This window comes from Acipenser ruthenus, chromosome 4 (genome assembly GCF_902713425.1).
Source record: "Acipenser ruthenus chromosome 4, fAciRut3.2 maternal haplotype, whole genome shotgun sequence".
Taxonomy (NCBI): domain Eukaryota; kingdom Metazoa; phylum Chordata; class Actinopteri; order Acipenseriformes; family Acipenseridae; genus Acipenser; species Acipenser ruthenus.
Window position 1 is genome coordinate 58,139,367 of NC_081192.1, and position 14,425 is coordinate 58,153,791.

The following is a 14,425-nucleotide window of genomic DNA, read 5'->3' on the forward strand; positions in this document are numbered from 1 at the left end:
ATGTGGTGTTTTTGGTGAAATCAGAGCAGTTAACATATTTTGCTTCATAATAACTGGATATATTTTATTAAAAGTGCGTAATTCATACAGTATAAGCAGGAACAATGGGAAAACACTGTAGGGTTACATTTAAAGTTTAATACACTGCAGAGCTATAGTACAATACAAATTACACAGAAAGACTGTAGGCTCTGCAATGTCCTATCCCTTGTTCTTGTGTATTTTGCTGACATCAAGAGATAGCCTAACTACTGTACTGCACAGAGTAAGTTACTGTTATTATGTTTGAGAGAATAATAATAATAATAAAAAAAAGTAAAACAATGCTTGTATTTAGAATGTCTTTCTCGCAAACATTTTATATTTTACAGTATGTCTTGCGACTCTCGGCCATATGAACATTTTGGTACACGGCTCCGTAGGGTCAAGAAGTTTGGCCACCCCTGGTATATGACTTATGATGAAGCTTCTTTCCAGCAGTGATTTGATCATATGCTGTGATTAAAAAAGTGATTTAATTGGAAAACCTACAGGTAGTGGACAAAAAAATGGAAACACCAATTTAAAGTCACTTAATAGGGCGTTGGGCCACTGTGGTATCCCGCTCTGTGGCGTTCTCGGCGGACCGTTTTTGATGAAACTGGCTGCTCACATCCCAGGTTGAAATTTGCAGTCAATTGATCAGCAGTTGCTCGCCTGTTTTGCCTTGCACTTCGTATTAGTGCACGGATATCACGATCCTGGAGTATGCTCTTCCATACACTGTTGCCCTTTGCTGATGATGCCTTTCCCTCGGAGTTCCATGCCGACATCTCCTTAGACACCGTTGCTCGTGAAACATCAGCAAGTTGAGCTGTCTTGGTCACTGAAGCTCCTGCCAAACGCGCCCCAACAATCACCCCTCTTTCAAAGTCACTGAGGTCTTCTCTTGCAGCCATGCTAGCCATAATTATAGGCAACCAGGCCTGTCCAGCATTTTCATACATGACCTTAAGCATGCTGGGATGTTATTTGCCTAATTAACGCATGAGCCACACCTGTGTGGAAGCCCTTGCTTTCAGTATACTTGGTGTCCCTCATTTACCCAGGTGTTTCCATTTTTTTGTCCACTACCTGTAGATCAGGACACATGGGTTAATGAGACATATTCATATTGTTCTTCAACTGGTATTGCAGGGTCTTCAGTGTTTTCAAAAGATAATAAAACACAGCATCTATACTTAAGGGAGTTGATGTTCTGAATGTCTAGTCTTAAACTTTTGATTACTGTTTCTCAGTGCTTACTGTTAAAAAATATTTTATGTCTTTTGAAGGTCCTACAGTTTTGGAGGTGTTTAATACTTTGCTGAAACACCTGTGCCTCAGTGTGGATTTTGAATTGGGGGACAGACGCAACTCTGCCAGCAGTGTCAGCACGAACTCCAAGGAGAATGAAGAGAGGATAGTACAGAATGCAATCATACAAACAATTGGTGAGTAGGAGACAGTCTTAGTAAACTAAGTGAGTACATCTTATAATGTTTTGAATTCATGTAATATTAGGACTGTGTTTAGGGTTGAAACAGGAGTGGGAGTACAGAAAAGTGGCCAAGACTGAAAAGTGGGGCAATCTGCTGAGCATTTGGTCTTGGGACAGTTGGCCCCCAGAATCCAAAGGGTTTTCTTGTTCTGAGTAGCCTGGGCAACCTTATGATTACATTTTTTGCATTTGATTATGAAACCCACAAAAACAAACACACACTGTGCAATAATGTCAGAAACACATTTTACTATATTACATTTTAAATATAAGCATTTAACAAATATCAGAATATTCATGTTTCAGAAAAATATTTTTTTAAACACGTCTCACAAAATAAACTCAGTACACAAAACAATACCTCTTCCACAAAACCTTTTACCAAAGATTGCTTACTTTTTTAGCTGTTGGCATTTTTAGCATTTCTACATTACAAATACAAATCAAATAGAAGGGACACTAGAAATGTTATCTACCCGAATAAGGAGGAGATGAGCTGAGGGAGATTATTATTCCCCCCGAACTCTATACACTTGCTCTACTTTGAATTTGAATATATTAAATTATTTACTATATAAATCTGTTCTTTAAATCTCTCTCTCTCGCTCTCTCTCTCTCTCTCTCTCTCTCTCTCTCTCTCTCTCTCTCTCTCTCTCTCTATATATATATATATATATATATATATATATATATATATATATATATATATATATATATAGTAAAGAATTTGCTGCCGTCTTTCAGGATAATGATCTTGTGTGATATGTAAGAAATAACCCACGACAGGGTGTGCAGTAAGACAATTCTTACCGCACGGACTGGTTGCATTGTGAGGCACAAGGCCGCACACCCTGGAGTGGGTTATTTTGCTTATAAAATGGCTACACTTTTTTCTTGAAAATAATTACACAAAATAGCTTTTTTAAGGAAAAAAATAAGAACTATATTATGCATCCTTCCACTGAGAAAAAATAAGTCCCTGAAGACTGTTTGATTGTAAAATGTATTTTGTACTTTTTTTATTTGCCATAAACATTACATTGAACATTGCCATTTATAGTAACATTTTCGAGATGAAATGACATTTGTGAATTGAAAGCAGACTGATTGCCCACATCTGAGGGAGGATTCATGGAACAGCCAAACACTGCACTGCACTGGCACTCGAGGGAGGGGATTCCGAGTGTGTGTGTGTTTTTTTTTTGGGAGGAAATGATCCTACCCAGGCTTTGCTGACTTCAAGAGAAGTTGACCAATAATTTCTGAGGCTGTTTTCTCATTGATGCCGGTAACCGGCATAATTTCCCTAGATTGTAAACCAACATTAGATGATATGTGGACTAAACGACTTCAGTGTCAGTTTGCTCAGTGCTGCAGTCCTTCCCGTCCGCGGCGAGCATAGTAGAATTCTATGCCGAACCCGACCTTGCTTAAAAGCCCAACAGTTGTGATATTTTAATTTTGATTTAAATACATTTCTGAAATCAGAGGGTAGTGGTGAGATGTATCTGTTTTGTCGATTTTAAAAATTGCATACTCGCTAGTCAGTTTTATAAGGCGATATTTAGTTTAATAAGTAGATAACGCTGCTGCATATACAGCATATTACATGCTGAGTGAGACTTGCGTGGTTATTTCTCAGCTGGCTTTTGAATAGTGTTACTGCTAGAAATGTCATAACTTAACCAACACATGTTATGTGATAACATTCTTTTAAAAAATTAAAATGCAATCGCCCTTTAAAAAACAGTTGCCACGTCACTTTCTGTTCCCAATGCCGCTTGTCAATTTCAGTAGGCTACTTTTTAGCCAGAGAGCACACGCAGACACAGTACAAGGAAAACATGCGTCGGGAACATTATGGATAATTGTACACCCCCCTTGTAATAGCAATCTTAAATTAGCTCAGGTGTAACCAATCACCTTCAAAATCACACACCAAGTTAAGTGGCCTCCAACTGTGTTAAATTGTAGTGATTCACATGATTTCAAGATAAATTCAGCAGTTGTAGGTTCCCTCTGCTGGGTAGTGCATTTCAAAGCAAAGACTCAATCATGAGCACCAAGGCGCTTTCAAAAGAACTCCGGGACAAAGTTGTTGAATGGCACACATCAGGGGATGGGTATAAAAAAATATCAAAGGCCTTGATATCCCTTGGAGCATGGTCAAGACGATGATTAAGAAGCGGAAGGTGTATGGCACCACCAAGACCCTGCCTAGATCAGGCCGTCCCTCCAAACTGGTTGACCGAGCAAGAAGGAGACTGTTCAGAGAGGCTACCAAGAGGCCAATGGCAACTTTGCAGAGCTACAGGCTTTTATGGCCAAGACTGGTCAAAGTGTGCATGTGACAACAATATCCCAAGCACTCCACAAATCTGGCCTGTATGGTAGGGTGGCAAGAAGGAAGCCATTACTCAAGAAAGCCCACCTTGAATCCCATTTGAAGTATGCAAAAAAACACTCAGGAGATTCTGTAGCCATGTGGCAAAAAGTTTTGTGGTCTGACGAAACTAAAATGGAACTTTTTGGCCTAAATGCAAAGCATTATGTTTGGCACAAACCCAAAACAGCGCATCACCCAAAGAACACCATCCCTACTGTGAAGCATGGTGGTGGCAGCATCATGTTATGGGGATGTTTCTCATCGGCAGGGACTGGGACACTTGTCAGGATAGAAGGGAAAATGAATGGAGCAAAGTACAGACAAGTCCTTGAGGAAAACCTGCTGCCCTCTGCAAGAAAGCTGAAACTGGGGTGGAAGTTTACCTTTCAGCATGACAACGACCCAAAGCACACAGCCTAATCTACACTGGAGTGGCTAAGGAACAAAAAGGTAAATGTCCTTGAGTGGCCCAGTCAGAGCCCCGACCTAAATCCAATAAAAAATTTATGGCATTACTTGAAGATTGCTGTCCATCAACGCTTCCCAAGGAACTTGACAGAGCTTGAACAGTTTTGTAAAGAAGAATGGTCAAATATTGCCAAATCTAGGTGTGCAAAGACCTATCCCAACAGACTCACAGCTGTAATTGCTGCCAAAGGTGCTTCCACCAAGTATTAACTCAGGGGGGTGGAGACTTATCCTATTATTATTATTATTATTATTATTATTATTATTATTATTATTATTATTAATAATTTATTTTCAGTTTTGTATTTTTAATATGTAATTTTTTTCTCAGTAAAAACTTTGTTCCCCTTAACAGTGTGGAGTATGGTGTGTAGATAAGTGGAAACAAATCCTCATTTAAATGCATGAAACTCACATGAAAACAAAATGTGAAAAAAGTTCAAGGTGGTGTAGACTTTCTATAGGCACTGTATGTGTGTATATATATATATACATTGAACAAAAATATAAACGCAACATGCAACAATTTCAAAGATTTTACTGAGTTACAGTTCATATAAGGAAATCAGTCACTTTAAATACATTCATTAGGCCCTAATCTATGGATTTCACATGACTGGGAATACAGATATGCATCTGTTGGTCACAGATACCATAAAAAAATGGTAGGGGCGTCGATCAAAAAAAACAGTCAGTATCTGGTGTGATCACCATTTGCCTGAAATTAGAATTAGGTAATTTAACGTTACGATGAATATAAAGATATACTAAATGTTAGCAGAACAACGCAGTGACTAATAAGAAAAGGCAAGATACTTGGAGTTGGAAAAGAGTTCTTATTTTTAACTCTGGACTGCAATTAGTAAAACGTTAAACTATTGAAATGTTGGAATTTATTTTCTATTGTTTGGGCCAGGTTAAATATTTACACTATTAAGATTATTTTATAAATATTATTTGTTAGAATTAAACAGATGTAGAATATTTAGGTTGCTATATGATAGGTGTTATTTAAATAATAAAAAAAATATTATTTGGTGGTTTGCGCAATATTATGCCGCTGTTGCTTTAATTGGAAGAGATACGCGTTGTGACGTTGCTTCTCATTGAGTTCTGTATTTTAATTCAGTAAACAAAAGGAAAAACTTGTGCCTAAGGAAATAGGGTATTGAGCGAAAAAATCTCGTCTTGGACATTTTTAGTACACTTCGTGAACCCGGCTAAACTTTACCAGCTTACACCGTTATGCTGTCTGCTTGTACGCACGCATTTGCCTTTTATTCTTGGTAGCGTAAGGCAGTGGTTCTCAATCCTGGTCCTGGGGGGACCCCTGCCCTGCTGGTTTTTGTTCCAACTGAGCTCCTAATAATAAAAACTATTAAAACAATATTCATAATACAAAATAATAACAGTCCTTCTCGGAGCGTTGTCGCTTGTGTAGCCTCTCCCACTCAGCGCCAATCTTGCTGAGTGATACCAACGAATCCTGGAAAGATTGTGAATGGCATTTTTTACCTGAACACTAGACCATTCGATTGCGTATCTGGGTGTCAATCGGGACATCTTACTTTGAGACTGGATATGATGTAAACGAAATGTTGAATTCACAACAAATAAAGCTGCTGTTTTATCTGTCAAACCTTGTGTGTGTGTGTGTGTGTGTGTGTGTGTGTGTGTGTCTATACATACATACATATATATATATATATATATATATATATATATATATATATATATATATATATATATATATATATATATATATATGCACACCAAGGAGCTTTTGAAACAAGTCCGGGATAAAGTGGTAGAGAGACACAGAGCAGGGGAAGTGTACAAGAAAATTTAAAAGGCGATGATTATCCCTCTCAGCACAGATACTACCCAGATCAGGTCACCCTCCCAAACTGAGCAGCCGGGCAAGCAGGAAACTGGTTTGGGATGTCACTCTCAAGGTCAACAATGACCTTGAGAGATCTGCAAAGTTCTGTGTCTGAAATGGGAGTCAGTGTTCACACATCAACAATAAGCTATTCCCTACACAAAGCTGGCCTGTATGGACGGGTGGCAAGAAAGAAGCCATTATTCAAAAAGCCCCATCTTAAAGCACGTATGGAGTTTGCGAAAAAGCATGCAGATGATACTGCAGATGGAAAAAGGTTTTGTGGTCAGACGAGACAAAAATTGAACTTTTCGGTCTAAATTCCAAGCGTTACGTCTGGCGCAAGCCCAACACTGCACATCACCCAGTCAACACCATCCCAACTGTCAATAATGGTGGTGACAGCATCATGTTATGGGGATGCTTCTCTTCAGCAGGGACTGGGAAGCTTTTCAGGATAGAGGGGAGAATGGATGGTGCAAAGTACCGGCGAATCCTTGAGGAAAACCTGTTTGAGTCAGCCAAGACTCTGAAACTGGGGAGGAAATTCACATTTCAGCAGGACAATGACCGAAGCACAAAGCCAAAGCCACACTGGAGTGGTTGAACAAGAAGAGAATTAATGTTCTTGAGTGGCCCAGTCAAACTCCTGACTTGAATCCAATCGAAAATATATGGCGAGACTTGAAGATTGCAGTCCATCGACGATCCCCAACAAACTTATCAGAACTGGAGCAATTTTCCCGTGAAGAATGGGCAAAAATTTCACCATCCTACTGTGCAAAGCTAGTAGAGACCTATCCAAAAAGACAAGTAATTGCTGCAAAAGGTGCTTCTCTACCAAGTACTGACTAGGGGCTGAATACTTACGCAACCAGTAAATTTCATTTTGTACATTTTCTTTGCAAATTTTGCTGACATTTAACCTTCTCCTCATATAACAGTGTTCAGTTTAACCACTACAGCTTTGAATAAAAAAGTGTGTTTGCAAAACTGTGCATACATTATTTGTAAATCAACAAAATGTGAAAACTTTGCAGGGGGGTGAATACTTCTATACTTCTTCAAACCACTGTGTGTGTATATATATGTGTGTGTGTGTTACACTCAATCAGAGATTTCTGACATTGACTGAACAAAATAACCATTTCGCGATTTGAATATGACCAAATTTGAAAATGAAATGTTTTTTCAGTGTTTGAGTAAATTATTTTTCTCAAATTGCAAAGTGTAAAATACAGACTAAAAAAAGATCAAAACAGAAGACAAAAACATCTGCATCGGTCTTTGCATGAAGCGATTTAAACAATTTGTGAATTGGAAAATGACAAACAATCAAAGAGCAAATTGGAGAAAAATAGAAAGCAACATTGTTGTTTGTGTAAATCGATTTAAACAAACTGTGACGTGGAAAATGACACACCAACAAAGAGAGAATCGGGGGGGTGGGGGGGGGGGGGAATGAAAGCTGCATCGGTCCTTATCCAAGCTATTTACGCATTGCGAAATGAACAAACACAACAAAACATAAAAACTAAGACAGTTTCTTCAGTCTTTGTGTAGTATTGTTAATATTTGTTTATTAGGAGACGCCTTACCTTTGTTAATGCATTGACAGTTCCTGTGGACATTTTGAAAATACTGCAATTCGCAATTTATTTAAACCGCTTTATACAAAGACTGATGCAGATGTTTTAGTCTTCTGCTTTGATCTTTTCTGAGTCTGTATTTTACACTTCGCAATTTGAGCAAAATAATTTACTCAAACACCGAAAAAACATTTCATTTCGGTCTTTTCAAATTTGGTCATTTTCAAGTCGCAAAATGGTTATTTTGTTCGGTCCATTTGCTGTAACAGGAGACTTTATACAATGCGTTACGAATGATGAGTGATGGGGATGCGTGTTCGCTGCTTGATTGACAGGAAACCGAGACTATTATTATTATTATTATTATTATTATTATTATTATTATTATTATTATTATTATTATTATTATTTAGCAGATGCCTTTATCCAAAGCGACTTACAAAAATTAAATTAAATATAGAAGTATATAAATTACAGGCAATAAATAATTGTGTTTTGATATATAGTAAACAAACCCATGCCTTTAAAAGTGACACATAGGCATAAATATATATATACCTGCAGTGAGTAGGGCCCTGTGAAAATTGCGTTTCACGGGCTGCGTGGAAATCGTGAAATTAGCTCAATACCGTGATTTTTACAATGTTCTTAAGAAATAAAAATAAATTCATAATTATTTGTATTTCATACCAAAAAAATCACATTAACGAAACTGTACAGCTCTGATATGTGCCTGCGTGTAATATTCGCCATGCACACAGTGCTGTGCAGTGATTGTCATGTGAGTATATGCAATCTAAGCGGAAAATTAAAATACTACACACTGTAAACAAGAAAAAATGTGTCTGCAGCAGAACACGTAAAGCAATATCCAGCAGGAGTTTACACAGCGATGGAGGTAAGCTCTTCTGTATGTCCTGCAACGTTACTGTAGATCACTACTGAAACTCATCTGTTGACAGCAAGTATTCACCAAAAGAGAAAGGTGGAAATCCAGAGCAGTACTGCGACTGCTTTACTTGCAAAGAAGCAAAAAACGGTGACTTTCATATTCCAAAAGTCCACTTATTAAATTTTGACCTGATAGAGGCGTTTGTTTGCACAAGTATCCTGTTTGAAAAATTGGACAGCCAAAAGTTACGGAAATTCTTCAGACAGAGTGTAGCAAATGGTGGAGCGATTCCTTCATCAGCCCAGCCGAGACATGAATACTAAAGTTGCCGAGTATCACAAGCAGGAGATTATGGAATTGGTAAAACAGTCTGGTTGCTTGTCAGTGGTCACACTGACGAGTCGACTGATGCACAAGATCAGTATGGGTTACACATTGTATTTGTTTTGCAAGACCTAAATGGTGAACATGCATCTGACGTACTAGAACTGAAAGCCGTCCTTGCAGATACACTTTACCTACAGGCTGTTAATTACAACACCAAGTTTAACAAGCTATTGTAAAGTGCTTGAATAACTTTGATGTTAATTTTGATGTCAGTGCATTTATCTGTATATTCGCTGTTTAAAAAATTATAATAATCTGTACACGTAATTTATAACATATTTCCGTGCACATTCCGTGAAATATAATACTTTACCCATGACACTGCCATGAATTTTAAAGAAAATGTCAGCGATTTTCACAGGGCCTTAGCAATGGGCACTGGCAGAACTGCTGTGCCTGTGCCATGCTGCTCTTGCAAGTCTGCTAACAGTGAGAGGTGTGTTTTTGGGAGGCTTGCATAGAAGAACATTGTATTGGTAAAGTGTTGATCTTTTTGTATACATATTAGATTTTGTTTTAAATTATGAAGGCTCAAGTAAGTAAAAGGCTTAACTCAAATCCAAGCTGGCCACCGAGCAGAAAAAGTAGCTGAATTTGCTGCGTTAAAACCAATGTTTATATGATTAAAACTAATGTTTCAGGCATTTTGATTTCAGATATGTTTAAATTAGTTAAAAACAAAATGTAATAATCTATTTTGGATTTTGTTTGTTGAAATGTAAAACTTTGTTTGACCACCCTACAATAGTTGAAAGGACAGTGTTAAATACATTTAAAAAAAACCAACAAAAACAAAACACATAACATCTGCTCTGTACTACATTATTTCTAAGGCTTCATGTAACAGAATGTATACCAGGACCAGGAGGTATGCACCGTATTTAATATGATGTTACTAAATGTAAACATTTACAGTGCAGTGAAAAAGTATTTACCCCCTGTCTGATTTTCTGCATTTTTGCACATTTTTCACATTGTATTTCGTCAGATTTTTTTGTGGGTTGTAGTGGTATATAGAGGGAGTCTGAGAGAAAAAAATGACACAAAAGTTTGGTGATTCTTTCATTTGTTTGGTGTGCAAGGTAATCAAACATGCAATCTTCAGGTGTGAAAAGTTATTGCCCCCCCTAGTTAACTCAACCCAATTAAAGGGATAATTAGGGTCAACTGTTTGAGTACTTTGGTTAACAACCAGGCCTGATTTGGGCCAGCCCTGCCCAATATAAATCTGACTAACTTTGGCCCTTACCATCAGAGTGAAGTTGTCAGCACACAGGTTCTAGAGGCACATCATGCCACGAACAAAATAAATTCCTCAAGACCTCCAGAAAAAAGTTGTTGATGCCTATCAGTCTGGAAAGGGTTACAAAGCTATTTCTAAGGCTCTGGGGCTCCACTGAACCACAGTCAGAGTCATATTGTCCAAATGGAGAAAGTTTGGGACAGTAGTGAATCTTCCCAGGAGTGGCCGTCCTGCCAAAATCTCTCCAAGAGCAAGGCGTAAAATCGTCCAGGAAGTCACAAAGAACCCTAGAACAACATCCAGGGATCTGCAAGCCTCTCTCGCCTCGGCTAAGGTCAGTGTTCATGACTCCATCATCAGAAAGACACTGGGCAAAAATGGGATTCATGGCAGAGTAGCAAGGCGGAAACTATTGCTCACTAAGAAGAACATGAATGCTCGTCTCAAGTTTGCCAAAAAGCACCTGGATGATCCTCAAGAGTTCTGGAACACTGTTCTATGGACAGATGAGTCAAAAGTGGAACTTTTTGGCCGACATGGGCCCCGTTATGTCTGGCGAAAACCAAACACTGCATTCCACAGTAAGAACCTTATGCCAACAGTTAAGCATGGTGGTGGTAGTGTCATGGTTTGGGGATGCTTTGCTGCATCAGGACCTGGACACCTTGCCATCATTGAAGGAACCATGAATTCTGCTCTGTATCAGAGAGTTCTACAGGAGAATGTCAGGCCATCCATTTTTTTTATGTTCAATTTTGGTATTATGTAGCATTATTTTTAGCCAGTGGCATGTTGATGTGAAGTATAATAGTGTAATCATTTAATCATTGAGTATATGATGTGTATTCGATTATTAAAAGAAATACAGAAATGCCCATCCTTAATGGTGACATATTTGCAGGTTAGAACACTTGTTTGGCAATGAGAATGCCCCCTCTGCCAGCTTATAAGTTATTGTGACAGAGAAAGAATTAATCTTGGTTATAAATCTCCATCCTGACCTGTGAGGGTACTGTGTAAAGGGAAATACAGTCCAGAGTGCCCTGGACTGGAGGGCCTGACAATTAATTACCAGGGTTAGGTAGAAGTCATCTAGAAAGTCATCGACCCGGAAAGGAAGCGATGTGAACCGCGGATTGGTGGAGAAACGGTTGCACTTGCTAACCAAAGGAGCGTGACTGACGGTACAAAAGGGGACGTAGCAAAGTGATTTTATTATGGTTAAGCGGAACTGGAGGTAGTGCTGTAAAATATTGTGAGTGTTTTGTTTGTTTTGTCATGTCTAAAAATCTACTTGTTTGTTATTATTTGACGGCTAACACGATCCTGAGCTGTCGCTACAGGCCAGCCCTAAACCCGGACAATGCTGCACTTTTAATCACGAATAAATTGTAAATCACCACGAGCACACTAACAATCACTCTGGACTTGTGAACGTGTGTCTTTGTGTGTGTTCTACTGTGTTTATTATTTACAAACTGTGTCTTACTATTTCGGGATTATTCTTTGTGGTCACCAGACCAGGATTATAAAAATAAAACCCATTTGGATTGTGAACTTTTTTGTCTGTCTTCTGTTTCACAATCACATCATCAACTTAGTTGTTTTTTATTTGTATGCTTTTTTAATACTGGGAAAATGTAGATGATGTACAGTAAAGTATACCTTTAACTTTTAAAGACAATATATTGCACAGCATAGAACCCCACACATAATACAATTTAGGGCCCCTAATATCCAAGTTACTGCACTGTATACAGGTATTTTATAGGCAAGCCACAACTATAATCAAATTAGCTTGTAATCTTTGTGTTGCTTTGCTTTATTTGTACTTTGCCTACATCGGCATTAGTGGGGGGAATCCACTAAACCCACTGATCGTGGTCATATAAAGATTTTTATATTTAAAAAATGTAAAGATTGTTGTTATGTATTTCTCTGTACAGCATATCTTTTTGTATGAAAGAAATACATTGGAAAGATAATGGTAAAATGTTGTTGAATGATGACATTAGTCATAAGCATGAAACAAAGTACCAAACTGGAGATAGCTGTCTGATGTTAAAATAAAGCAGCTGTTTTAGATTAGTTTTTTTCTTTTTGCTCACATGTAATAATGATAACCTATGGCAACACCTGTGCATGTTTTTTTCCCTAGGGACAGAATTACAAAAGAGTGAACCAACAAAAACACACATACCTTTTGCCTTTTTATTTAGGCTTCTTTGGTGGGAACCTCCCTGACTACCAGCGCTCTGAGGTCATGATGTTTATCATGGGGAAGGTCCCTGTTTTTGGATCACCTTGTCACACACTGGATACCTCCAATATTGGGTAAGTTGTAACAGCTATCCAGACATGGCAACATGAGCGATCGAAGTTACCCAGTATTTTCTAGCAATACATTCTCTTAGATCTGCAGCTCAACATGCCTGTTTCTGGATTTCTTCATCCTCCACTGGGCACTCAGGGGACACAAGAGGTAGAAAATATAGTTAACACAACAAGACAATGCATGTAGAACACAGTTCACAAGTGCAAGTTATCTGAAGTTTTTAAAGTAAGTGTCTTACAATGAGCATACAAATGTCATGAGACAAGGTACCAAACTTTTTGAGCATTTATGGTGCCTAGTCAGAACTTGAACGTTAACTCCTATAACTGTCAGTCCTATTGAATGAGACTTAGTCGCTGCAAGATTGCCTTTGTATATTTTTGTATATGTTGATTTATGATTTCCTTTACACGAGAGTATATGTTAAAACTTCATGCTGATTTGAACTCGGCTCTCACCAAGATAAGCACCAACTAAGACGTAGCTGTACAGTAAACTAATGTGATCCATAGGTGTCTCCATCCATTTGCGCTTCCTTCCATATGATGATGTAGATATCCTTCTGTCAGGTGTTGATGGCTGAAGTGTAATGCTGGCTCCAGGGATCAGCTTATTGCCTCCCTAGCGCATCAGTACAAACAACGGCTGCGATGTTGGCTCTGGGGATCAACCACAGTGCGGCCTCTCCAGCGCATCAGCATGACAACCGTCTGGATTGAGCTAAGTACGGTACATCTCTGGGGTCTTCAAGTGGGCACCTTCCATCCTCGGTGTTTCGTCGACTAGCCCACGACACCTCAAGTGGGCTCGACGGTGATTCTTGCGTCCCAGAATCACCCCCCTCCGTCCCCCACTCAACTCAGCCCAGCTTACTTACTTGTACATCAGCGTTTCTTTCTTTCTATTGTGCTTGAGATCCCCAGCCAGAATCTTTCTGTCTCAACCACAGCCAGTTGCTGCTCCTCTCTGCTGCTTCAGATAAGTTCTTCACTGTGCGACACAACTCTTGGCCACTGAATCCAACGTCTCTGAGAAACCGGGTTGTAGAGTGTGCCACAAATCCTTGACAACCCACCTCCACTGGGTAAACCCGGACTCTCCATCCTCGCTGTTCCGCTTCAGTGGCTAGTTGAGCATACCGCAGTTTCTTCCTCTCATACGCCTCATCTACAGCATCCTCCCATGGTACTGTTAACTCTACCAGATGAACAAGTCGTGCTGATCCAGACCACAAGACAATATCTGGTCGAAGGTTAGTGGTGGCAATCTCAGGTGGAAAAATAGCCGTTGACCAACATCTGCCAGCATTTTCCAGTCTCTAGCAGCTTCCAGTTGTCCTGGGCGAGGATTGGTTTTAACACCTTTTCTTGGTGGTTGCTCTCCTGGACGGAGGAATGTTGTCTTTTGTGTGTAATGTTTTGATGGAACAGGTGGCAACTTATTGGTCATGTTACGCTTGTCTTCCAATGCTAAGGCCAAACATTGCAGCACCTGGTCATGGCGCCAAGTAAACCGACCTTGGCTAAGAGCCACCTTACATCCTGTCAAAATGTGCTTTAATGTTGCAGGTGATGATCACAAAGGACATGAGGGATCCTCTCCTACCCAGAGGTTTAGGTTATGTGGTGATGGGAGAACATCATATGTTGACCTGATGAGGAAACTGATCCTGCTCTGTTCCATTGACCATAGGTCTTGCCAGCCAATCTTGCATTGTTCCACAC

At 39.1% G+C, this 14,425-nt stretch overlaps 1 protein-coding gene across 3 annotated transcripts in view; it reads left to right on the forward strand.

Moving 5' to 3' along the window:
- efr3a (EFR3 homolog A (S. cerevisiae)) overlaps positions 1–14,425 on the forward strand; it is a 268,889-nt gene that overhangs the window by 198,077 nt on the left and 56,387 nt on the right. For all 3 annotated transcript variants that reach the window (XM_033998812.3, XM_033998811.3, XM_033998813.3), the window contains exons 11-12: positions 1,314–1,472; positions 12,586–12,700. In XM_033998812.3, the coding sequence (XP_033854703.1) occupies positions 1,314–1,472; positions 12,586–12,700 (274 nt within the window). The remainder of the gene's footprint in view (positions 1–1,313; positions 1,473–12,585; positions 12,701–14,425) is intronic.